The sequence below is a fragment of the Siniperca chuatsi genome, linkage group LG9 (genome assembly GCF_020085105.1).
Source record: "Siniperca chuatsi isolate FFG_IHB_CAS linkage group LG9, ASM2008510v1, whole genome shotgun sequence".
In the NCBI taxonomy this organism is placed as follows: Eukaryota; Metazoa; Chordata; class Actinopteri; order Centrarchiformes; family Sinipercidae; genus Siniperca; species Siniperca chuatsi.
Genome location: NC_058050.1, coordinates 20085001 through 20110169, shown reverse-complemented (window position 1 = coordinate 20110169; position 25169 = coordinate 20085001). Strand labels below are relative to the sequence as shown.

Sequence of the window (25169 nt, the reverse complement as noted above, 5' to 3'; positions counted from 1 at the left end):
CAATTTTTGTAGTGCTGAAAACTATTCAAAGCAGCAATGCTTAGACAATCATAAGGTATTTAGTTGGCTCAGATGCATATCATGCATAATTTAGGGTGTTGACAATAGCACTATGAAAACCATAAAAAAACAGATAAGGACACAAACAACACTCACACCACAGCTCATATGGGTGGAGATGTGGCAGATGTCAATGACATGCTAGCAACGAGATGCTCGGCTCAACATAAACTGTACTTAGCCTGACAGAGACAGCTGATTAGACAGAAATCAAACACTTCATTCTGCTAACAATGACAAATAGCTATTCTATACCACACATTTCAGCACACACTCCCCCTCTCTCTTCACAGCACAAATATTAGCCTTGGATAAAAAAAGAAAAACATCCCACTCACGTCAAAAACAGTCCTTGTGTTGATTAAGTGTTCCAAAAGTATTATATATCAGATTGTTTATATATCCAGTTCCAAGAATTAGGCACACTCTCAGAGAGAATGTGTGTGTTTATCCAGTGGGGTATAATCCAGTATCTTTCAAGGTACTTCTGCCCAGTGTAAAGGCGAATAGAGCACAGCGAAGGAAGAATGCACATGAACATAGCACAGTGAATGGACTCTAACCTGGCTAAAGTTAACCATTAACAGCTAAGTCGGATTTCAACTTTACCCATAGTGTCACTGACTCATTATGTAATGCAGAAAGTGTTTTTCAATGGATACATCATGGGACTGACAGACTGTACTTAAGGGTTTGACAGCATTGATCATAATCTAGTGTGGTGTAGATCATTTCCAATTACTAACTGCAAGGTGCTCTGACTAAAAGTGCATTTAAAATAATACTGGTGAGTCTGTGTTTTTGAAGGTGAACAGAACTGGGCTCTGTGGAACTGTGGGACTGGGTCCCGGCCAGACTTAACACAGTCATCTAGTATCCTCCTCTCCCTCTCGCTTGCTGTTTGTGTCACCATAACATTTCACTCTCCCTCTCTCTCTTTCCCTCTCTCTAACACACACAAAGACTCCTTTAGGAAAAGCCTCGTCTCCCACAGAGTTAGAATGAGCGAGAGTAAACAGAGAGAGTAAAGGAGAAGCAGGGAAGTAAGAGCAAGGAAACCCTGCTCCGGCACAGGGGGGCAGTAAGTGCTGAGCTGCTACAGGGACTGAGTTACAAATGGGCTCACACACACACACACACACACACACACACACACACACAAATACATAGAAGGTTACTAATGGACCTTTCAGAACCACTCAGTTCTTTTCACTTGACCAAACAGCATTAATAAGGATATATTTCTTTCCCATCCTCTATTTAAGCTGTTCTTTTTAACAGGGATAGTTATTTGTTTAGGCTTGAGCTGTTTATGGCATGTTTAAAAAGCAAGAATCTAAAACAAATAGATGCTGAATTCCTTTCAAACTGCCAAAGGTGCTGTAGACTCATGTGGTCTGTGGAAAAAATCATCCAAGACAACATGTGAGCGGAAAGTGAACAGAGAACACCATAAATGGAATTTGGAGTCCACAGTTTAGATCAAATATAATATGACAAAGACAAGCCTGTTGGTTAGCTTATTTGATGAGAATGTACAGTAAAATCATCCAAGTCTCCCCAGTAGGTAATTCACACAGCATTTAATGCTAACACTTGCATTCAATATATAGCTAATGTAACAGCGAAAAGTAGCATTTTTTTGTGAATGTTACAGATGAGTTGTGCATATCTTCCATCACCTGCTGCACAACAAAAAAATGTAGTCCATGCACATTCAAAAGTTCTATGTATTACATTTAATGTAAATTTTACTTATCCCATCTTCTCCAGCAAAGAGAGGTAACTGAAATGATGTTTGAAAAAAGATGATGGCATTGTTGTTGAAAGTAATGTAGAAGCCACTGTTAATTTAAAACTATTAGCTATTAAACTATAGCTATTGTAAAACGTTTGGCATCTTCAAACAGGAAAAGCACAACCTGACAGGCCAATCAACATTTCTCAAAAAGCAGGGCAATCTCATATACATTTAGGCTACTTAAACCACAGTAAATGTGGATAGAGACAATTTTGTAGTTTATGATACTCCATCATAAAGATCGATATATATTAAAGGAGCTATATGTAGGAATTTTAGTTTAAAACATTTAAAATTGTTTACAGTTTTGACGTTATGTCAAAGACGTCTACGTACTGTGTTTCAGAGATATCTACTGAAGTTAGCATACTAACAAGCTGAGGGCAAGACACGACGTTTGATGGCAAAGAAAAAAGTGATAGAAATAGAAGCAAAACAAGAGTTAACATGGGCATTGCTTTCCCCTGCTGGAGACAGCTCTCGGTGAGTAAAGGGATGAAGTTTGATGCTGAATTCGGACCATTTCTTCTAGACTGGTAAGTAAACAGTTGTTAATGCTAACGTTGGCTATTTAACAATAGCTTATAAAGGTAGCTAATTGTATAACATTAGCGACAGTGTTAATATGTTTACTAAGTTAGCTGTTTGTTGAAAGAAAGAAAGACCTATGGGAGGGGCCGTGCATTTCCTTGATTTTTTATGATGGGGTGGACATCCCAACTTTCTGGTATCCTGATATGCTGCTGCCAATTTGTTTGGAGTATGAATTCGACAGGTTTAAAGTTATATTTATAAACATATGACGGATAACAGCTTCATAATTAATTACAATTTAGCATTTTAGCTCCTACAAGTGCATTTCACACTTCTGAGATAATAATGGCTGCCAGCTATTACTGAATATAGGGCGTGCCACAGTGTTGATGCTAGAGCAATAATATAGCAGCGACACATGCTTGATTCAGGCGTCTATGATGTCATTCTTAATGGCATAAAGTGCAGGTCAATCTTCTTTAAGTCAGTGATACTCAAAGTCTGGCTGATGGTGATTTTAAGTGGAAAGACTTTAATACTGTCTTAACCCAATCAGACATACAAGGGTTTGGCTAAATAAAATACAGTGTAAATTTAACAAAATCATTATTTAGACAAGGCAATCGTAGAAAAGGTTTCAGTCGTAGTCATCTGGACACTGTTTTCAGAATCAAGACGTTTCCCATCCGGAAGTCATTCTCAATTGAGAATGACTTCCGGATGGGAGCCGAAACGTCTTGATTCTGAAAACAGTGTCCAGATGACTACGACTGAAACCTTTTCTACGATAGAACACTCCTGGACGAATGAGGGACTACACCGTCTAGACAAGGCAATATTTGATCAAAGACTAAGTAAACAAGAACAAGAATCTGACCAAGCATTTGGTGAACTTTTGGTTCTTGGCAACATGGCCTTTACTGCCAGCAATAGAATAGTATATCTGTAATATTTAAGTGGGCACAAACTGTTAGAACCTTACCTTTGTTCTCAGTGAATAGTAAGCAGTGGTAATGGTGTAAGACATATGATGTAGGCCTATACACAACTACCAGTCATCCTATTTTGTTGTCTGTGTGCTAGCCTCTTTAACAGATTAGTCTCAGTGTCTGTGTGTATGTAAGTGCATTTACAGCGTGTACGTCAGGATACCTCCTCCCTGACCCAAATACAACCATGCTCACTCCTAACAAGGAGTGAGCATGGGTGTGTAAGTACGACTGTGTTTGTGTACATGTGTGGTCACAAAGATACAGATCAGTGTGAATACAGGACAAAATAAAAAAAAAACTATGCTATTTTCACAAATTAAAATTTGTCCCCCAGAGAGATAGAAAAGGTGTCACATGATTTCAGGAGGTAAGCAAAAATTAAATGTTCTTCAAATTACAGGCTTGGTGAGATCACTACAAACACAGCGCCAATATGTGTACAATGCAAATCCATGAACGTCAGAGTCAGATTACTGTTGTTAGTTGACAAGTTAAATTACATGACACAGCTCAGACATACTGGAGACTACCTTATGTTTTTTTGCTGGGGATAGAAATAACTGTCAGTGATTGTATTTATCCCAGCCATGGAAACACGGCCTAAAAAGTTCCCACTCTGGAAGGTCTTGTAAAAATAACGGAACATATTAGTTTATGCTCTGAACTGTGCTCTGTCAGCACCAACACCACCAAAACAAATTCCATTTACAAGTGGTCTGTTTTTTAGTTAACTATTTTCTGCTCTCTCAACTTGGCAGCTTCCATCTAATCTTAATAAAAATATCTAATTATATGATTGTGTCTTCCTCCAGTCAGCAATTCCAATATGGTAAAAATGGTCAGTCAGTCTGCTACTGATACCAACAATGCAAAGGTACAAAATGTTACAAATAAGACTGCATGAGAAAGACAGACAGACAGACAGACAGACAAACAGACAGACAGACTGGCCTAGTCTAAACAACAAAGTCTGCTATGGATGTGATTAAATGAATCCATGCTATAAGGCAGCAGACAGTGCCACAAACATTCATGAAGTTCGTAAGTCAATCAGAGAGACAGTCACTAAGACAGACAGACAGCCAGACGTGTCCCCAGTCAGAGACATGGACATCCCGTCAGATGAGAGTCTGTTCAGTGTCAGACAATAGGATCACTGAAACAATGAGCCACTATCCTCTACTGAAGACAACCAACTGGGAATGGAGCAGATTAATTGGCCAAAAACACAGCGCTGACTGACCTACATTCACTATGACAAACTTTGTGCATTCTAAGAATATAAATAATGGATGAAACCAAAACTTTATGGCATATAATAAGCATTGATGTAAAAATACATGTAACGTAATGTACGTTAAGTAACGTAAATACTGTATAAGACAAGATTTCAACTGTCATACAAGACCTTTCCTTTGACAAGTAAAAAGAATGGCTGGCTGTCTTTAACACACACACAAACACAGGCCACATTATTGCCTAACCTTTTCTAAAAGCTAGGAGAAGCCTAGTGTTTCAGATGTAATCTGTCCTATCAAACAGATCTCCAGCTAAGTAATCAAAGCAGTTGCTGGAGTGTGTAAATTACTAAAACTTTGTAGTTACCATCTACACTACCTGCATCAGATGATTCTGTTTAAGAAACACATTTATGTTTATATAGCTCTACAAAAAAATCTTTCATTTCCTGCAGATGGCTTTAAAGATAGTTTGAGAACAAAAAAGGGCAGCAGTAGCTCAGATGGTAGCGTTGATTGGCTAGCAATTGCAAGGTTTATGGTTTGATCGCAGTGATGGTGGTTCCATTCCTGACGTCAGACCCTGAGCCCCACCCATCCTTGAGCCAGACACTTAACCAAAAGCAACTCAACTCAAATTAATTCAAAGCAATACTTCAAAATAAATTCAATTTAAATATATTACAGCTCCATTCTGTCATATTGCTGAATGAGTATAAAAAGATATTTTTAAAATGGGCTTGATTCATGATCAGACCTTCAAAACATGGAATATTATTTGGGAGACACATCAGCAAAGAGTAGAAACATCAATAAAGTATGCCTGTTTTATCCCTGAGAGCCACTTCAAGAACACACCCACCCATAAGCACACACACACGCCACACTTATCTGTGTGCACACAGTTTTAACCTCCTGTTGTGCATTGGACACAGTGTGAATGATACACATCCTGTACCCTCAGCCACTGCCCTCACACTCACACATAAACTGTCCTGCTACCTAGCCAGCATACCCCTTGGGTGTCAAGGCATCCCCATGGCAACCTATATTTACACCACTTGACTGCGGAAGAGTGCAGACCTCAGTTTAGTAGCAGCTGTGGATTCTGGATGCATGCACAGTGCACACCAAGGGTGAGTGACCCAGAGCAAGAGAAGCAGAAATGAGCAGGGACAGAAAGCCAGGAAAGCGTGTGAAAGCCTTTCTGTTCTAGAAGTGAGTATTTGAGACATATGAGCCCAGTAAAGCATTTGTTTGCAGTTGCTAGGCACACAGCCTCCTAGTACAGCATATGCCTTGATGCTCATATTACCAGCCATGTGGTTAAAAACCCCACCCAACTGCAATGCCAAGTAAACTGGCTCAATGATAATGCCAGTCTGACTCTCTGTATTCACACAACCACAACCTCCCCACTGCCCCATAGCTACAGCCAAGTAAAAAATGCAGAAAATTAGAGAAGTACAAACTGTAGACATATTTACGTTTGAATCTATGCTTTTCTGCACAGTTTTAACTTTACATTTTTTTTTATCTTTAGGAGATGGTAGTTGTTTCTAAAGGAAAAATGACACAAATTTTGATGCATTTCTAATTTGTTCGGTGTGAAAGGTAATCAAACATCAAAATTAAACATTTAAAAAGGGCCCTGTGGAGTTTTCTTGTAAACACACTAAGTTATGTCTACATTCAGTGTTACTCATCAAAATGCATTGTATGTATTCTTGAGGTCTAACAAATGTGTCGAGTCCTCATAAAACATTTGCATAGCCAATTTTTTAAGTATTTTAAATCCAGCATTGTTTATATCCATGTTTATTAGCTCGCAGTCTTCTTTCTTCCCTGACTTTGCTTGCACATTGCAGCATATCTTGGCATTTACCAGTGGAATAGTGTGACCCACTCATCGATAAACAGCTCCATAGCGCCACTAGAAGTCTAAAACTCTACAGGGAACCTTTAACAATGCTGCATATGTGGATACATGCAGTGTTTAATGACAGGGATGGCAGAGGAGACAAGACGACATTTACACAGGTAACCACTTACTTCCAACATTAACATTAAATGACACATAAGATAACCTTCAATTTTGACACACTTCCACAAGAATAGTTTTAATATAACTCATCAGATAATTCTCTACAATCAATAAAGCTCCTTAGGTTATACATGTCAACAGTAGCTTGACCTAATGCCTCATTCAATATACCAAAAGACCCAAAATCAATGACTCACTGCATAGTGCTTTACCTCACTCAATGGTATGTGGCCAGATGTCACAAACCCAGGGTCATACAGCGTATCTCACAGTATGTGCCTGTTTTTCCATCTTTGTTTGCATATACAGTAACTGTCTTATTACCTCATTCATAGGTGGAGGTGGAGGTTCACAAAAGGCTAAACTATTATTGTAGCTTATGAAAGTACTATATTGTCCTTGTTTCATTTAACCAGTAAAAACATCAGTGTAAGTGTGACATTGGGTTCTATTGGGTTGTAATGGCTCCACTCATGGACAGCACTTAACCAAATGCCATGGTAACAGTCTGTGGTTGCAGTTATCATGAACCATTCTCAGCATTTGAATGATTAAGTAATACTCATTTGGAGCTAGACTGGCCCTAATGCAATAATTTCACTCCATTTGCATACAAACTGCAACTGTACTGTATTCAACCTGAATCACAAATTGTCTGAAGGCTATGGTGGACTTAATATGTGTAGTAAAAATCCCAACTCTTCGCTTCTTTGTATCAATACAATTAGCATGCTTTAAAGAGGCTGCAGTTTATATGAAGTCCCAGCATTTCCAACAATCTTGAAATGGTTTATCAGGTTGCATGTAACCTGGTTTACCTGATTATCAAGTGACGACTTCTCTACCACTATTAAAACAACCAGGTTAGAGCTTGACACAATCTGCTCAACAGGAGTGCAGAGTCAGTAACAGTAACATAATAACCCAAGGGAAATAAAGAGACAACACCACACCTCAGGTGCTAAATGAATTGTTACTGCAACCTAATTGGTTTGGGACCAATTAGGTTGCTTACAGTCCTTACAGTCATTTGAAGGGTTTACATTCAGGAGGTATTGCAATGACCTCAGGTTAAGCCAGCAACTGGTGATCTAGGAGTATCTGTTTCACACCTACTTAAAGGAAAGAAATCAACTTACTGTAACAGCACCCCACCCCATCCTCTCCTCTCTTGACCCATGTAGTCATCTTGTCCACTTGTGACCAGTGACACAGAGGCACGCTGTAACAGTTTAACACAAGACATGTTCCAAGACAACAATAATTGTCCAAAAATAGGAGCCAACTTATCCTTCTGTCTTCCAGCTGAAAAAAAACATGTCTATCTTTCCTTAGGAAACCTTACTTTCCAAATATGACTGACATTTCTGTAGACCATTCCATTCTTTCCTTAACATTGCAATTGTTTCAAGCCATTTAGCCTATTTCCTCTCAGTCATCTCCAGCCATCCTTTCATGACTGAGGTGGATTTATTGAGCAACATTAATAAAAGGGCCATAGTTTTCACCTGTGAATTCCTGGGCAGTCATGGAAAAACCAGCTGTTCTTAACATTCATTACACTTAGCCAGCTCTGCACTCAAATAATTTCTTTTGCAGTCCATATTTATCAGTTGATCTACTTACCTAATGGTCTTAATCCTCTGACATTTCAAATCAACTCTAGAACCTGAATGTCAAAGCCAGATCCTGGTGTCCTGGTGTTTCCTAATTAATACGTATTATAACTTCAGAATTCACCTCCTAAGGGGAGATAAATCAATTACTTGTTGAGTCACTTCAACATTTGCAGTGTATTTATTGTTTTTATAGGTGCACCAAGATATGAGCTGTGCACCAGCTCAAGTAGTGAGTGGGTTGTGGGTGGCAAACAGGCTCACAGCAGAGGAAGAATGGCGGGAAAAAGAGAAGGAGGGATAATGAAGATTGGTAAGAGGGAGGGATGAGGGAATCTCAGGTGTCACAAAGCCCCATATGGTTGGAAAACAATAAGAAAGGGAAATATAAAAATGGGTAGAGTTGAACATGAGAGAAGAAAGGAAGGAGGGATGGAATGTAGAAAGAGAGCAGCAGGAAATTATAATTAGTCTGTTCTCTATTCCCTAAGCTGTTTGTTCATTTAGAGAGAGCTCCTGCTAGAGAGACAAGAAAAACACTTATGTTACAGATCATGATAAAATATCTTCAATGAGGTCTTTACCAAAGAATCCAGTTTATGCAGAAAAAGGATAAAAGGTATATTTCTTTTTTGCATTTTATAAGCTCACTCTTTTACCATACCATCAGCTAACTGAAAAAAGAAATAACTTTTACTTCACTGATGTCCTTTTAATAGAAAGACAGCAATGCAACCATACATTTTTAATAAATGTGCATCTGCTCCCTGCTGCCTCTGATGGTTTAGTAAAAATATCCTGAAAAGGACACATGGTGCTAAATTACTGACATGGTCGCACAAAGTGGTTATACTTTGTTTTATCTATAATCAAGAAACACAATAGCAGCTTGTAAAACCATCACAGCTTGTGCAAGACAAAGTGCACTCCATCACCTCTGCCTTATCAGGCGATACCACTGCTATGGCACGTCATTTGGTGTTAGAGGAGTCCGTCTAATCTGTACACACACACACACACATGTGCAGTCCGTCTGTCTTCCTCTCTGACAAACCCACATACCACAGTGACTAACATATGACTGCAGGCTTCCAGAAATAAATCTGAGCAGCCCATAACAGCTGCATATTAAGAGTACAGACAGATACACTGTACAATTAGATACTTGAAACTGATTCACAGGCATACTTTGTTGTTAAAGGTGTCTGCCAGTGCTTTCTTTCACCAGGGACAGAGGTTGGTATATAACAGAAAATAGGGTGGATAACATAGTGGGGGCTAAGGAGCACAACAGTCTATAAATACAGCCAGTCTAGATGTCTCAAATGTTTCCGACGTATCATAGCATGGCTATGATATATTCAGAGAGCCTGTACTGCTTTGATTTGTGCACACACCAAGGACCCATTAATTACATCCTACTATGCCTCCTACTCCTACTTGGAACATTAATCACATTAGACATTGTTGTAATTGTTAATGGCATACAAATTAATTAAAAATTAAGTTCTCATAAAATGTGACTAGGGGTAGCAGTTACAGCACTTAGTTAACTATTTTTATCTCATGTGTTCTGAGTACTAAATCATACAGGGATCAAAGTTAACAACCATAAGCTTTATCAGTCAAGTCTTGTGCTATATATCTACCATACACTTAAACTCCTTAATAAACCCATAAATTGAGGTTATTAAGGTTATGCTGTATGTTTTTGATCTAATATGCTCAGTCAGTGTGTACGTTGGTCAAGCTTCTATCCTTGCAGAACAAGCTTGTGGAAGCATTGCATCCACACCCTCTCTATTTAAAACAGGGTGGCCTGTGAAATGGATGCAGATATTACCAGATACATACTGTCCTGCTGCCAACAACGCATAGCCTCAAATACTCTCTCTCTCTCTCACCTATCTCAAATTTCACAAGAGTTAAATTTAACCCATCATAAAAATAACCCTAAATATCCAGATGTGACCACATACACTAAAAACATTTTTATCTTTGGTAAAAGTAAATACAGTATAGCCTTCAAGTAAAAGAGAAAAAAAGAGGGAAATCCCTTAGTCAGCTGTGCTGAGCTAGTGGCTTTCCACACGAACCTTAAACTTCTAAATAGAAAAGATTTTGTGAAAGATATGCAGGGTGGGGAGCTTGTGTCTGCATCTGTCTCAAAATCTTCCATCATTTGAGACCCCAGCAGGAAAAGTCACAGCACTAAGGGATAACATTATCTTACACTACCTAGTCTATCTCAGAGTATTTTAAGAAACTGTATGGACTGACAGACACACACGGCATTCAAATACTATGCAATGGGTGAGACTGACATTTTAGTCCAGTGGGCACAGCTTCAAATGAATGAGCATTTACACTGCAGCTAGCAACTGTTGTTGATCTCCCTCCATATACAGTGCTCATGAGAGCACACAGATATGCATGTACACACACACAGGACAATTGGTGGCCAATAATTATCTCTGGGTGTGACTGCTGAGGATAAACGGACAGTTATCTGTTTTTATCTGTAAAATCTGCCAACCCGGACTTCCTGTGGGTGTGTTTTAAAACTGAATAGACACAGAAATGAGGCTACCACAAACAACAGATGCGTTTATAATAAAATGTGTGACCTACCAACAATGAGGCAGATGGCCGCTCAAATCAGGATGTTGAGAGTGGTAAGGCGTTTTATTTTTCTATTCTTTGCACTTCATGAGGCACTTTGAGGCAACATCTAGACACAAGATAAATGCACCAAGCCTGTGTGGCAATAAATAGCAACAAATGTGTTGTTCTACACAAGGGTGTGTGTGGTTGATCATCAATGGGGACTGAACCACGTGACCAAAATATCTCACAAGGTTCTGACGTCACACATGATTGTGTCTCCAGAAATGACAAAAACATAAAAGGTCTATTAAACCTGTAACAGCTTAGTAAAACACTTTGAAGATTAAAAAACACAAGCAAGGAATGCTATAAATTTAGAATTTATTTGAGCAGTTCCCTCTTAACTCCTCCTCTGTTTTTTTATGTTTGTCTGTTGCTTCCTTATTTTCTTCTGTCGGAATGGATACTAAAATTATGAGCATGTAACAAAACCACATTAATCAGAGGCTTCTGGACTAAAGCTCACGCAACACACAAACAAGCATATAGGCAGACACACATAAACACCAGGCCCAGACATGTAGAGGAAAACACCAGTCTGCTAATTAAGACTGTTGTGTATGCTGCAGACTTAAAGAGAGAGGACTGTAACTACTCTAGTCTAAAGTATCAAAAACTCAAGCTCCAACTCACACAACAGGACCAAAGCTGTAATCAGGTCAAAGTTCTAGCCACAAATATATTCTAAAAAAAAATGAGGTTCAGGTAAAGTATTTTTAATGACATTAATTTAGCCTCAGGTGGGGAATCAAGTTGCCAGATTTGAGATAATCTTGATCTCAGTGCAGTGTGAGAAATCAGTACTAATTTAGTCTCTGGGAGGGGAAGAAGTTGCCTTTTGTGTCCATGCTTAATTACAGGCTTATAAAGCTCAGAACTGAGGCTTCATTCAGGCTACCTTTCCACCGCTCCTGAAGTACATACTCAGGCTTTCCAAACACGGACACACAATCACACACACACACACACACACACACACACACAGAGCTCAGACTTCAGACTTCAATAGCAAGGTACAAACAAATATTACTTCCCTCAGAAGAGCAGTCTCTTCCTTCCTCGTTTGTCTGCTCATTGACCATGCTGTGTGAGTGTGTGTGAGCGTGAGTGTGTTTGTGTAGTTTTATGAGCTGTGCTTCATTAGGACTAGGCTATAGTAAAGTAGTTACTCCCTGTGTGATGACGAAAGAGAGATCCCAACACAAAGGGAGTTGTCATGGTAATTTATATGGACAGAAATGTCACACACTGATCGGATAAAAAGGCATTTTGGTTCCTCTGCCAGCTGACTCTGTGACCATTCTACTTTGTAATTTGGCCAAAAAGCTCTAGAGTCTGAAATCACTGTATTTAAGTGTATCTGGTTAAAGGGACCTTTACTTGAAAGATCAGAGGGGAAACACACCGAACCTTAATTCACCTCATCAACAGCATCACACCCTACTCCTGTTGCCACACCCATGTTTTACTGTGTATCTGCGCTACACTGCTGTTGAGCCTTTACCACACACCTACAGAACAGATGGGAGTAGTTTAGAGTGTGCTGAAGAGCTAATGCATGATAGCTCTTTAAACAATAATTACAATGCTGACTTAAGATTTGGTGAAGTGAGCAACATTTGGCTCTATAATACACAGCTAGCTATTACCAAAATTAGCTCCCAAGTAGCACATAACTATGCTGATGCAGGCTCATACCTGATCAGTGAGCTACTCACAGAGACATCAAAACTTGAATTTACAGTTAAAAAGGCCAGATAAACCAGTCAAAACAGTTTGGAAAATAAGCTCAGGTGTGTCCATTGCAATTGCAAATTTGCAAATCAAAACTGAGGCCACTGAAGGCCTCAACAGTAACATATTTTTACAGTCAGTGATGATACAAGGTTACTTGTTGATGTGATCAGGTGATGTTTCTCCAGCATGTAATAAAGCATGTAGGACTAATGGAAAAAAACATCAACTACTGTACCATATTGTCCTTGGGTACAGACAAAAGGCCTTTTTCACAGGAAACATTCTGACTTGTCATAGTAGGAAAAGCACAGGTGTCACTAATAACATTAACGATGGCTCCCTTGTATTCAAGTGTGCCAGTAAGACATGACAGTGATGTTGGAAGGACCAAAGAGAGACCAGCTCCAGCCACTTCACAAACAACATAATTAAAAGCATTCATTTGTGGACAGCACCTACAGTGGTCACAGCTGTTGTTGTTAACTAGCAAAAGGCCATGCCCGTTTCTCTCCACTGGCAGCCAACTACACTGTTGATGCTTTGGTCCAGAGCTGTTCATACTTATTGTCTGTGAGTGGCAAAGAGACTGTAGGCAAATGGAGAGCAGGCTGATGTGGCTGCTGGAACACTCTCTCTGTTGACAGTAGCCTGCTGACTATAGGCTACAAATGCTTGTTAAGTGTTGCTGTGGACGCCCTTAACAATTTTGAATAGGCTGTCATGGGGCTGCAACTCAGGGTAGCCCAAATAATTCCGCAGTTGCTTTACTGACCAATGAAATTACTGGTATCAAGTAAAAACACTTATTAATGGCAACCCCTGACAATGAAACACAACGACAACTGCCAGCGCAAGTTTCCAAGAAATACTACCGTCAAGCCATATGTAGCCTAATAAAACAACAAGATGTCTTAGAATTGAGCACCCGACCAGTGATTAATGCAAAGACAACAAATGTAACGTTAGTTTTGCGCAGTTTTTTTGTTGCCAAGCACATTAGGGTTTTTTTTCCGAACTCAAATTACACTAATTATCTAGAAAGTTCGTTTTGAGTTACACAAACGGTCAGAGGAAGAATATAAACGTTTAAGTCCTTTAATTAGCCTGTACTTATTTTTGAAGGACTTACCCTAAAGGCGGTTTTGAGGACTCGGTCATTGCAGTGATTCCAACTTCAGACGATAGCGGCACTCGAGCTGTTCTCCCAAAGTCCGCTGTTGCTCTTAAACTCGGTGGATATCCATTAGGCTATCACCTGCGAGTTAGCATATCAAAATTAAAATCATTTGCTGCCGTCTGGGTTTCTAAAATATCTAGGCCAATAAAACGGCTTGTTTTGGCAAGACAAGACAACTTTGTATTTTCTATTATAAATCCAACAAGTGTCAGTGCGCAGAGATGACAGTCCAGCGTGACCTGAAGCACAAAGACCGCAAAGTGTCCGTGAATGCTAACTGCGACACAAGAATAAATCGATAAATGTTCAAAAAGTCCTACTTACTTTAGTCAAAACGGTCTCACTGAGTCATTCTCATGGACTGAGTTACTTGTCAAATCCACTTGATATAATCTTCGCATCCCCCCGGCTGATTTTCCCTCGAGCACTGTCAAGTCAATTGAATTAATAAATAAAACTTCCGGTATAGAGTTTCAAAAGAAGAGCTCATAAATTAAATTGCTTTTCCTTTTTTTTTTATTATTATTATTTCAACATTTCCGTTTTATTTGATAGCCACAGTAGGGAGAGACAGGCAAGGGAAAGGGGGTCAGCAAAGGGTCCGGGCCAGATTCGAAACCAGACCGCTGCGGTAAGAACGCTTCCTTGATACATGGTACGCGCTCGACCAGGTGAACTAGCTACCGGGGCGTCCTACGAAAATGAATTTTATGGATGAATGTTTTCCCTTTTTCCCGCTCTTTGTATCTTTGACACGCCTATATATTTTACATATGCGTGATATAAAACTAAGCAGATGGGGTTACTGGGTGCAGATGAGGAGTTTATAGAAAAGGATATAGCTACGAGGTTGGGTTATCATAGACAGTATACAATGAGTGGACGTAGCCTCCGGATATACAGCATGGATGTATAAAGAGATATACAGTCCATGGTGTGAAAAGTGAAGCCAATGCATTAGTACCTTAAACCTGCATTCTTTCAAATGGCCAGCAGGGGGCAACCCCACTGGTTGCAAAAAGACGTTTCATATAAGGTGCACGGCATTGGCTGTTAACTGCCTCTACGCATGCTAAGAAATTACACGCTTTTATTTGGAAGGCTATGGTACATGGTTTCCTGTCTTTTGCAGCTGCGTCTGTCTAACTTGACGCAGCTCTCTCCAGCCCGCCTTCGTCAGCAGATCTCACGTCAATCATCCTCATTGGGAATTCACTGGACGCCAGCTGGAGAGCGACGGCACGAATATACAAGTACACCACAAATATACCGAGAAAAAATACAAACATAAAGTCAATAAAATTAGGCTCCATACCTGAACATACAGATACATATAATTTAAGAGACATTATTATTATTATTATTATTATTATTATTATTATGTTTATATATAAGATAACAAACGTTTGAGTCGTAATTTGAACAAAGATTCTATGCATAATGTCTCTAAATTCTATGATGAGAATTCAAATCTTTTCTCCCGGCATGCTTTGTGCTGTCTTGCCCATGCAACAGGTCCCTGCACAACTAAGGTATGATTCACCACCACAAGAGGTCTCTCATAGACCACTACGATTTTACTGCAAGCCCATCTGTTGGGTGCTCAGAGATGGGCAGCATTACTACACTATAATAATAAGAAGAAGAAGAAGAAGAAGAAGAGGAAGAAGAAGAAGAATGTCTCCATAACAGCCAAAAAGAGCAATAACAGTGCAATATGTAGCCTAAAACAGGACACAGTCAGCAGCATCTTTAACAATATCATCACAGACACCAATTGCCTTTTGTTTCGGTGGTAATACTGCGTTTTTTCTGTAATATTTTAAACTAACACTAAACAGCAATCTTTGTGCAAACACATTGAACTAATAGGAAAAATGTAATATCGCCAAAACTGACTGGAACATGCCATCACTCCCTGATTGAAAATCAGATATGATTAAATCTAAATTATCATTGCTGTGATCATATCAAAGATCTGTCTCCATTACAAAGGAGTAAAAAAAGAGCTATAATTCTAACGCTAATCAGTTAGTAAACACATTAATGCTTACTTTTTATCAAATAGGCTACTCAAGCCCTTAACTTTATATGTGAATCTATATGGTAAAGAATATAGTTTGAGTTTTTAAGATAAAATCAGCAGCCATGTTGTAAAAGTGTAAAATTCTGACATGTCTGAGACCACATGAGTACATTTTGTTTTGACATTCTCTATATAGCCCATCAAGCATCTGTGGGTCCTGATAAAGATCTCACACTTACAGGGACGTACAGGAAACAGCATCTTTAGTTCTCTTTCTGTACAAGTCATTAAGGGGACTGCTGGCTGAAGACAGTTAGTTCGTCACTGTGCATTTGAGGACATCACATCCATAGAGATCTGGACAGAGAAATAAGGAGCCCTTAAGTGCAGCTACGGACTACACCTGATAGGAGAAGGCATCACTGAGATATCACCATGCCAGGTGAATACATTAGAACAACTGTGCATTTTTTGCATAATGTTTACATACAGTAGATCAATGTATTATTGATTTGTTGTAGAAATATTTGTGTGTGATCATTTGTGATGCCTGAGACTTCATACACTGCTGTCAGTTTTATGTCCATTTTCCATTTAAATCCAAATGCTGGAATGCAGTATAAGCTTACTTCATTTCTATTTGGATCTTTGTTAAACAATGTTTTAAGTCCTGAGATTATTTTATTTTGTTATGTTCAAAAATTGCTTTTGCGAACATGTATTGGGTAGTTGGAAATGGTCCTTTATTCTATTTCATCAAATATACAGCCTGCAAACACTTATCTGCTAAGCTAGACAAATTAATTCAAATCCGAATTGCCATTTCAAAGACTCAGAAATCTAAAGTAATCTTATATGTGGAACACACACAGAGAAAACTTCCTGATAACAATCACCAAATAAGCAAAACAGCCTAAACAAAATAGAAACTGTTTGATGGACAGCATACAGCAAGTTGACTGTTAATAAGCATGTAACGTCATATGACCCACGTTGGCACCAGTGTTTACAATGGTGATATAAGTTCAAGTACTTTTTCATAAAGTGTGTATATTATTTTGTCTACCCCTTGTAGATAAGATGTGTGGGCGTGACAAATAATTTTAGCAAGGGAGAAAATTACCTGTAAAGACCAGCAGGTGGCATAATAACCTCCATTATTAATTGACTTTGAGGGCTGATTCACCCAGATTACAAATGACCATACTCAAAGCGGTAACCCGTGCAGCTAGTTTGGGTTTTTTCTTGCAGATAGATTTAGTACATTTTATTTAATTGATTTGGTTTTACTTCTGTTTTGAGAAAGCCATCTCTGAGATTTCTGGCTTTACGCCAATACAGTGGAGATAAATGGAATTTTCTTTGTGGTGCTCACAGCATTGAAAAATTACATTTAAAAGCAGCGTCACGTCTTTCCAGAAACAGTCACCCCGTTCTGAATAATCAACTTTACTGTGAAAAGCTTTCACTGGAACTGCTTTCTTCCGAAAAAATAGCCCCTATGAAAACGGTTGAGATGATGTAGGCTAGTTCAGTTTCATTTTTTAATGCTGTGAGCACCAGAAACCAAATTGTATTCGCCTCTACTAACATAGCATTTGTTTACAGTACATGTACAGGAATTATACTAAAATAACGTTAGATGTTAGAAATGTTAACATTTTGAAATAATTCTCTGTCTGCAGATTATGGAGCAAATACCAACAACACGACGGACTATTCATCTTATTATGACTGGACTGAGACAGACTCCTACGCTCCTTGCAACTACGAGAATTTGGGAGATTTTGGCAAGGTGTTCCTGCCCACTCTCTATAGTTTGGTTTTCATCCTTGGCTTCATAGGTATGTATGTGTGTGTGTGTGCACGCGTGTCTGTGTGTGTGTGTGTGTGTGTGTGTGTGTGTGTGAGAGAGAGAGAGAGAGAGAGAGAGAGAGAGAGAGAGAGAGAGAGAGAGAGAGAGAGCGTCAGTAAGCGAGACCATTAGGCCTACTTTAGATGAGCATATGATGCACAGTAATCGGCCAGATTTAACGTTTTTTGCCCTCTTTCAGGTAACGGCCTAGTGGTGTGTGTCCTGGTGAAGCACCGCAACCAGACCAACTTGACAGACATCTGCCTTTTCAACCTCGCTCTCTCCGACCTGCTCTTCGTCCTCACGCTGCCTTTCTACTCTCACTACTCTGCGCTCAGCAAATGGACTTTCGGAGACTTTATGTGCAGTTTCATCTCTGGCTCCCACAGCACCGGGTTCTTCAGTAGCATCTTCTTCATGGTTGTCATGACGCTGGACCGCTACGGGGTCATCATGCACGCGCGCACGGTGGCACAATATCGCACTCTGAAGACAGGCATCGCTCTGACCATGTTCGTCTGGCTGCTGAGCTTGAGTGTCTCTCTACCTGCTTTTATCTTCACAAAGGTGACAAACGAGTCTGGCGTGCTGCGTTGTGAGTACCTCCCGGAAAACGATGCGTGGGTGTTTTATAACTTCTTCGCAACAAACATACTGGGTCTCGTGATTCCCTTGTTGGTGATGGTGGTTTGCTACTCCAGGATCATCCCCATACTGGTGAACATGAGAAGTGCAAAGAAGCACCGCGTTGTTAAGCTGATCATCTCCATAGTGGCAGCCTTTTTCTTGTTCTGGGTCCCATATAACATTTGCCTTTTCTTCAGGTTTCTGAAATCTGAAGGTCTATTGTCGATTAGTTGCAAACAGGAAGCACATTTGCGGCTGTCACTAACAGTGACTGAGACCTTTGCTTACACTCACTGCTGCCTGAACCCCATCATATATGCCTTTGTGGGACAAAAGTTTATGAACCGAGCCTTGCAGCTGCTGAAGAAATGGGTGCCTGGGATTCACTTTACCTCCACCAAAGATTTGTCAGATAGCTCATTCAGGAGGAGCTCAGTCATGTCCAGGTCCTCTGAGGTCACATCCGCTTTCATCAAGTAGGAGGTGGAGGGCAGGTGTAATGTGTTTTTATGGACATCACCTGCAGAGTTTGGCATGTTTTTATCAGGGTAGCCTTGTTGTTACTGCCAGCCATGTTATTCTTGTTTTTGTAGCATGATTTGTTTTACTTGTTACTTCCAGTTTCCACTCATGGCAGTGCCATTCATCAACAATGTCTAAAGCTGCATGTACCTGTACACATTGTTATCTTTAGACCTTTTTGATTTCATTTGCTCTTTGAATTTGCGCTGGAATATTTTGTTTTGACCACAATTCAAGTGTGATCTGATTAGCATCATCATCGTCTGTATGATCGCAGGCATTGGTAAATGCTATAATACCCGTCCTTTTCCTGCTGACATTGGAGGAAACTTAGCGACACTTCAAATTGTACCTCTTGACTGAAAGCATGAAGTTCTTGTTTGTAACAGCCTGTAACCACAAAGTTTGTTTGTCTGTGCCGAATGTGTTTAAAACATATCAGCTTTTTCCCCCGTTCTTTTTCACACATTTGTTGATGAGCTTGCAAGTTCATGAAAAACATTCATACTATATGGAGAAGCTACCATTTTTTTTTTGAAGAGGAAAAATACTATTTTACAACACGGAATTGTTTTTATCATTTACTTGTGGAAAAGATTTGTTCATTCAAAAGTCTGACAATGAATCACAGCTACAGAAGTAAAACTAACAGGGTTGTTTAGCACCTTTTGCACATTCAGACATCATTATGGATTTAAAAATGACTCATCATACATCCCAGTAATATTTCATATATTTTCTCAATGTTGTGTTATGCCTCACATTTGTATATATGGTATGCACAGTATATTGCATAGTTGTATTTTTCTAGTGTTTTCATACTGAATACATTCTTTTTTTGTCTCCGTTGTTTTACTGCCATTTCAGACGTTATTTGCACAAAAAGTACACATTATCATACATTTATTCACATATTTCAGCTTAATGCTCTATTGCTCAGTTGCTGATGTTTATGTTGTTTACTCTTTTTTGTTGTATCATGTTATGATTTGTTGTTGTAGTGGTTTACTTTGCCAATGGAGATTATTAAAGTTTGACAGCATACCAAACAATGATAATGCTATATTGTCCTTTTTTTAAGGACACCAAATCTACTGCACAACACACCGTGTGTTCATTTAAAACAAAAGTTTGAGATAGTCACAAATCACATAATTGGTAGGCAATTATTTATTAGTGCTTTATTAGCACCATGACAAGGGAAGCTTGTTCTATTGTAAGGGCCTTCAGTTGAGGAGAAACTACTGTATAGATTAAATTAAATATGAGCAAATTAAAGTGTATAGTAAAGTTTTTAATGTACAGATCATTTGTAAAATTACATTTAAAGATTCAGGTCTTACTTATTTTGAATTAAAAGTATGCACAAGTATTGATTAAATTAAAATTCCAGATGAGCTGAATGCTAGTTTCAAAAGTTCTTATCACCAAAGAAGCATGCTTGAAAAGCTCATAATACATTCCCCCACTGCTCCTTTCTTGCCACATGTTAACACCAAAGGGGACATTTCTCAGAAAACCACACTGACACCTCCATGCAACTTTAACACAATGCGGAGGAAACAACAAAACCCAGAGTTCACCTTACCAGAAATGAGCTCTTCAGCAGGACTTGACACAAAAAGCGAGCAATGCAAGTTGACAGGATGACATGTAAGCTTGATGCGCAGCACGAGAACATACAAATTCAGGAGCAGTGATTTTGGCAGACAATGTGGTAAGCACATTAACATTTAAATTTTTACAGTATTTCAAGTACTTCATCTCTCTCACCTACACATATAAACACAGTGTGTAGGATTAGGTGCGCACGCATGTGTGTGTAAACAATGTCAGCCACAGGAAGTGAGGGTCGGCATGGGTGTCAAAGCAGGTGGTTCTAGATATTCTGATAGCGTTAGAAAAAGGTTTGAGCTGTGGTTTTAAACAAACGACATGCATTTCATTATGGTCAGAATAGGAGGAAGTTTGTGATATTTATAGATATCTGATCATTAAATCTACATTTAAACTGGTGATGGTTGTTGAAAATGATGTTTGTACCTCGTACATTACAGTACATTCACAGGGAGAAAAATCTGAATTATTGCTGTGGATTTCTTTCAGATTTGGAAAGTTGCTCTAGGGATTTTATGTTACAGAAGCCTTTCAGACATGACTCACTAAATGATGATTATATCTGAAAAGTTCATCTTAAAGGGCAAGAAAGTCCAGTACTGTCTCTGAATTCCCTTACATTTACATGTGGATGTTTGTCATATCACTGCTACTTTTTCTTTTTAAGTTTTTATCTAGTGAGTTCTCTCACTCATCATGATGGTGTGGAGCATTGTGCCTATTATAATAAAGAGATGAAAAGCATAATCTTCTAGCTCTGTTTCTTGAAGATGTGATTTGTGAGTGGAAGTTTTTACAAACACTTCAGAGCACATGAAGGGAAAAATGTTCTCAACACCACAAGAAAATAGAATCAGGAGTCAAACGATCTCATTGTTGATAAAGTAAGTAGAATTACTTTTATTTTCATATTTGAATGATTCAGCTACTTTGGCTTCACATTAGAATGAGAAAACATTAAAGTCAATCTTAAGTGAGAAATTCAGTAGACAACAAGGTGTCTCTTCATGTGGCAAAAACAGAATTCATTTTATTTGGATCAAAACCTAGGATTGGCCTAGATGGTCACATTTTTCTGCTAAACCCTCTTTTAGCATTCTATGATGTCTGAAAACATGGTATTCAAGGCCCTAAGGAAAGCGAATAACAAAATTAGGTTTTTGGCGAGAAAAGCGGAATTAGCTGATAAAGGAAGTTTAAGACTGTTGGCTGATTCTCTTGTTCTGTGTTGTTTTTACTATTTAATTTGTTGATGGATTGAAGGTCTGGGAGAAACACTTTAAGATAAATCACAGATCTCCCAGAACAACTCAGAGTTGTGTTGGGTTTGAACTCGAGCGCATGTTTGACAGCTTGGGTGGTTACTTTTGAAGGACAGAGCTGTACAGCCACAACTCAATGCCTTACACAAAGTTTATGTGCGTCTCAAATGCCATTTTTTTGTCATTCTTGTTGGGTTGGGGGAACTCATGCTCACCAGACTAGAGCTAGAGTTGTAGACTTGTGTTTGCCTTGGTTTAATACCGACATGGGTACTTGTTCATTTAGGTTGGTTGGTGTCAGGAACTGGAATAAGTAACGTTTGCACACACACACACACACACACACACACACACACACACACACACATACACAAAAGACACAGTCACCAAAATGTTTAAAAAAAAAAAGCCAAAATCATATGGAAAACTTTGAAGTAGATATTCATCACTGTTATAACTTGTATTTAATTTATATGTTTTATATTTTGCTGTTTTATTGGTGGTAATTCTGGTAATTACTGAATTGTTTTGTTGATAGCATGATGTCACCTAGTCACCCTGACACCTGCATTTGTCTTTACATCGTGGACCACAATGGTTTTTGACTTTATTGTGTCATTCTAGATATTTTGTACTTTGTGTGGTCTTGTACAATGTCTGATTTAATGTCTGCCTTCTCATAATATCAACCAAACTAAACTGTGTTTACCCAAAGTAATCCCTACATGTTCTGTTCCTCCTCTTACATCAGTATGAACATATCAGAAGATGACCCATACAATTACGACTATGATTATAAAACCGACTGCGATCAGGATCCCAGTCCAGAGTTGCCCGATGGAGCCATGGTTTTGCCGGTTCTTTACTACGTGCTGTTTTGTCTAAGTCTGCTAGGTATGTGAAAAAAAGGCCTCAATCTTAAAGAGAAAAATAAATATGTATCACTCACTTTACAAATTAGAATTTGCATTTGCATTCAAGGTGTTCATCAGAAATTGATGTATGTGACAGATATGTGCCACAGTTCTGTTCTACAGTTTGTCACCAGAAATAATAAGAAACTTAAAATAACGACTAATAATTGGAATTGACAGGCAACACCACAGTTCTCTGGGTTCTCCTCCGGTGCATGAAGCTAAAGACTATGACGGACATATGCCTCCTCAACCTGGCCCTGTCTGACCTCATACTGGCTGTATCCCTGCCCCTCTGGGCCTACAATTCCCAGAACCTTGCATCATGCAAACTGATTACAGGAGTCTATCAGGTGGGGCTTTATTTTTTTCCAATCATTTTTATTATTGAGAACACAAATCAATGACAAATCACTCATATTTTGATATTTAAAACTCAAAGTTGAACAGACTTTGGGTGCTTGTTATTTAGAAAGCAGAATTCATAAAGAGGTGCTGTGTAGATTACTAATTAGCTACTAAGAAACACTTTCTGCTACATTTACACTATGACTGTTTATCTGTGGTATTTTTGTTAAGGTGTGAAAAGTTATGATTGGCCTAGTGTATTCACTCAATCTGAAATGTCAAGTGTACGTCTCTCTCTCTCTCTCTTTTTTTCTCTGTAAGGTATTACTGCCAATAATCTGTATTTCTTGCAAAGTGCAAAATTGAATAAATGTTACTGCAAATTATAACTAGGTTGCACCTATTTCTATTATCCACTGTAAACACAAGTTATGTGTAGTTTTTTACAATGGAGGAGATATTCTGCCCATAACCAAGGTGAGATCTGGTGTTTTCGGGTGATGTGTGAAAGAGCTGCTGTGTAATGTCGGCTGTATGAAGAACCTCGTTGAGGCCAGTAAAGCCTGACAAATGTCACCTTATGCCACATCCTGTTCTGACTTTGCTTCCCTATCTGCTCCTCTGTACAGCTGGGTTTCTACGGTGGGACTTTTTTTGTGACCCTAATGAGCGTGGACCGCTACCTGGCCATCGTCCACGCTGTTGCAGCCATGCGAGCACGTTCACTTCGTTATGGAATCGCAGCCGGCATCACTGTCTGGGTTATATCTGTCATCATGGCAATCCCTCAGATAACATTTGCCTCCTTGGAGATAAATACAGATGACAACAGCTCCCAGTGCCAGCCACTGTACCCAGACGACACACAGCAGTTTTGGAAGATGCTGCGAAACTTCAGTGAGAACACAGTGGGCCTTTTTGTGTGCCTCCCAATCATGATTTTCTGCTATGTGAAAATCCTTGTTGTGCTGTCCAAGTCCAGGAACTCCAAAAAGAACAGAGCTGTGAAGCTGATATTCACCATAGTGTGTGTGTTTGTGGTGTGCTGGGTCCCCTACAATGTCACAGTTTTCCTTCAGACACTGCAGCTGTTTGGAATCCTGGACACCTGCGAGGCTTCAAAAACCATCAATTCTGCCATGGGCTTCGCTGAGATCATTGCACTGTCTCACTGCTGTGTAAATCCAGTCATCTATGCATTTATAGGGGAGAAGTTTAGGAAGTCACTGGGCAGAGTGCTGGCTAGATACTTCTGCTGGAGTCACCAGAGCAGCACTTTCAGCCTTAGAGACACCACAGAGAAAGAGACTTCCAACACGCCTGTAAGATCAGATTATTAAGAATGATGAACACACCTTGCTTCTGTAGTGGTGGTGGTGGGTGCATGTGTGATATAATGATGCTTTTTTTTTATTCAGGGACTATAAAGGTGGCAAAGTGTGTGTGTGTCTGTGTGTGTGGTGTCGTGCATGTGGCTGGAGCTTCTAAGTGCTGTAACATGTTAGGGAATGGTTTATTTTGAAAGTGTATAGAATTTTATGAAGCATTTATGCAAATCATGTCATTCAAAGTATATTTGTAACTATACTGTTTTTGTAAAATAAAATAAAGAAGATAAAACTCGCTCTTTCTTCCTTCTTTTTATAATAAGTGAGAAAAAAACCATTGATCTGTGAATTTAAACCATTGATCTGGTGTGTGTGTGTGTGTGTGTGTGTGTGTGTGTGTGTGTGTGTGTGTGTGTGTGTTATGTGTGCCAAATGTCACAAGCAGTGTATCACCATGCATGAGCTGGAGGTAATGAAACCATTTCAGGCAGTCATTCTTGGCAACGTGTAAATATTTGACAAGAAGTGTGCAGAGCAGAATCCCTGTCTCATATAACAACAACCTACCTGACTAACGGGCCAGTGTTTGGTCATCCATGCCTACAGTTCAGCTACTGACTGAATCAAAATGATGCATAAAAATGTTAAGATCTGTCAAATGCAATAGTCACATCTCAATTTGAGCCTTAGATATTAGAACGTTTCCCTACACGGAAAAGTAGTTTGCTTTCTATACACTGAGCTCATTTGAAACAGCTGTCAGTATAGACAGCACTTATGGCTGTGTCAGTAGTATAACTTCCT

The 25169-nt window shown here is 39.2% G+C and overlaps 3 protein-coding genes across 10 annotated transcripts in view; 2 read left to right on the top strand and 1 right to left on the bottom strand.

Moving 5' to 3' along the window:
- The window catches only part of cobl (cordon-bleu WH2 repeat protein), a 57880-nt gene extending 43557 nt beyond the window's left edge, over positions 1 to 14323 (bottom strand). For both annotated transcript variants that reach the window (XM_044207263.1, XM_044207264.1), the window contains exons 1-2: positions 14191 to 14323; positions 13819 to 13944 (exon numbers count right to left, since the gene is read on the bottom strand). In XM_044207263.1, the coding sequence (XP_044063198.1) occupies positions 13819 to 13847 (29 nt within the window). In that variant the 5' untranslated portion in view covers positions 13848 to 13944; positions 14191 to 14323. The remainder of the gene's footprint in view (positions 1 to 13818; positions 13945 to 14190) is intronic.
- A 91-nt stretch (positions 14324 to 14414) lies between these two features.
- LOC122881269 (C-C chemokine receptor type 1-like) lies at positions 14415 to 19951 on the top strand. 7 transcript variants are annotated; one of them, XM_044207272.1, is made up of 5 exons: positions 14415 to 14497; positions 14999 to 15119; positions 15382 to 16334; positions 17578 to 17736; positions 17947 to 19951. In XM_044207272.1, the coding sequence occupies exons 3-5, from the start codon at positions 16328 to 16330 to the stop codon at positions 18852 to 18854; spliced, it is 1074 nt and encodes a 357-aa protein (XP_044063207.1). In that variant the 5' UTR covers positions 14415 to 14497; positions 14999 to 15119; positions 15382 to 16327; the 3' UTR covers positions 18855 to 19951. The 7 variants fall into 7 exon arrangements, with proteins under 7 accessions (XP_044063207.1, XP_044063204.1, XP_044063202.1 ...); XM_044207270.1 differs by having other exon boundaries at positions 14455 to 15119; positions 15382 to 15398; positions 16134 to 16334; XM_044207269.1 differs by having other exon boundaries at positions 14999 to 16334.
- Positions 19952 to 20285: 334 nt separating this feature from the next.
- si:cabz01093077.1 (C-C chemokine receptor type 2) lies at positions 20286 to 24660 on the top strand. The gene is made up of 4 exons (XM_044207273.1): positions 20286 to 20613; positions 22527 to 22669; positions 22870 to 23042; positions 23667 to 24660. The coding sequence occupies exons 1-4, from the start codon at positions 20609 to 20611 to the stop codon at positions 24375 to 24377; spliced, it is 1032 nt and encodes a 343-aa protein (XP_044063208.1). The 5' UTR covers positions 20286 to 20608; the 3' UTR covers positions 24378 to 24660.
- Positions 24661 to 25169: the final 509 nt, after the last annotated feature.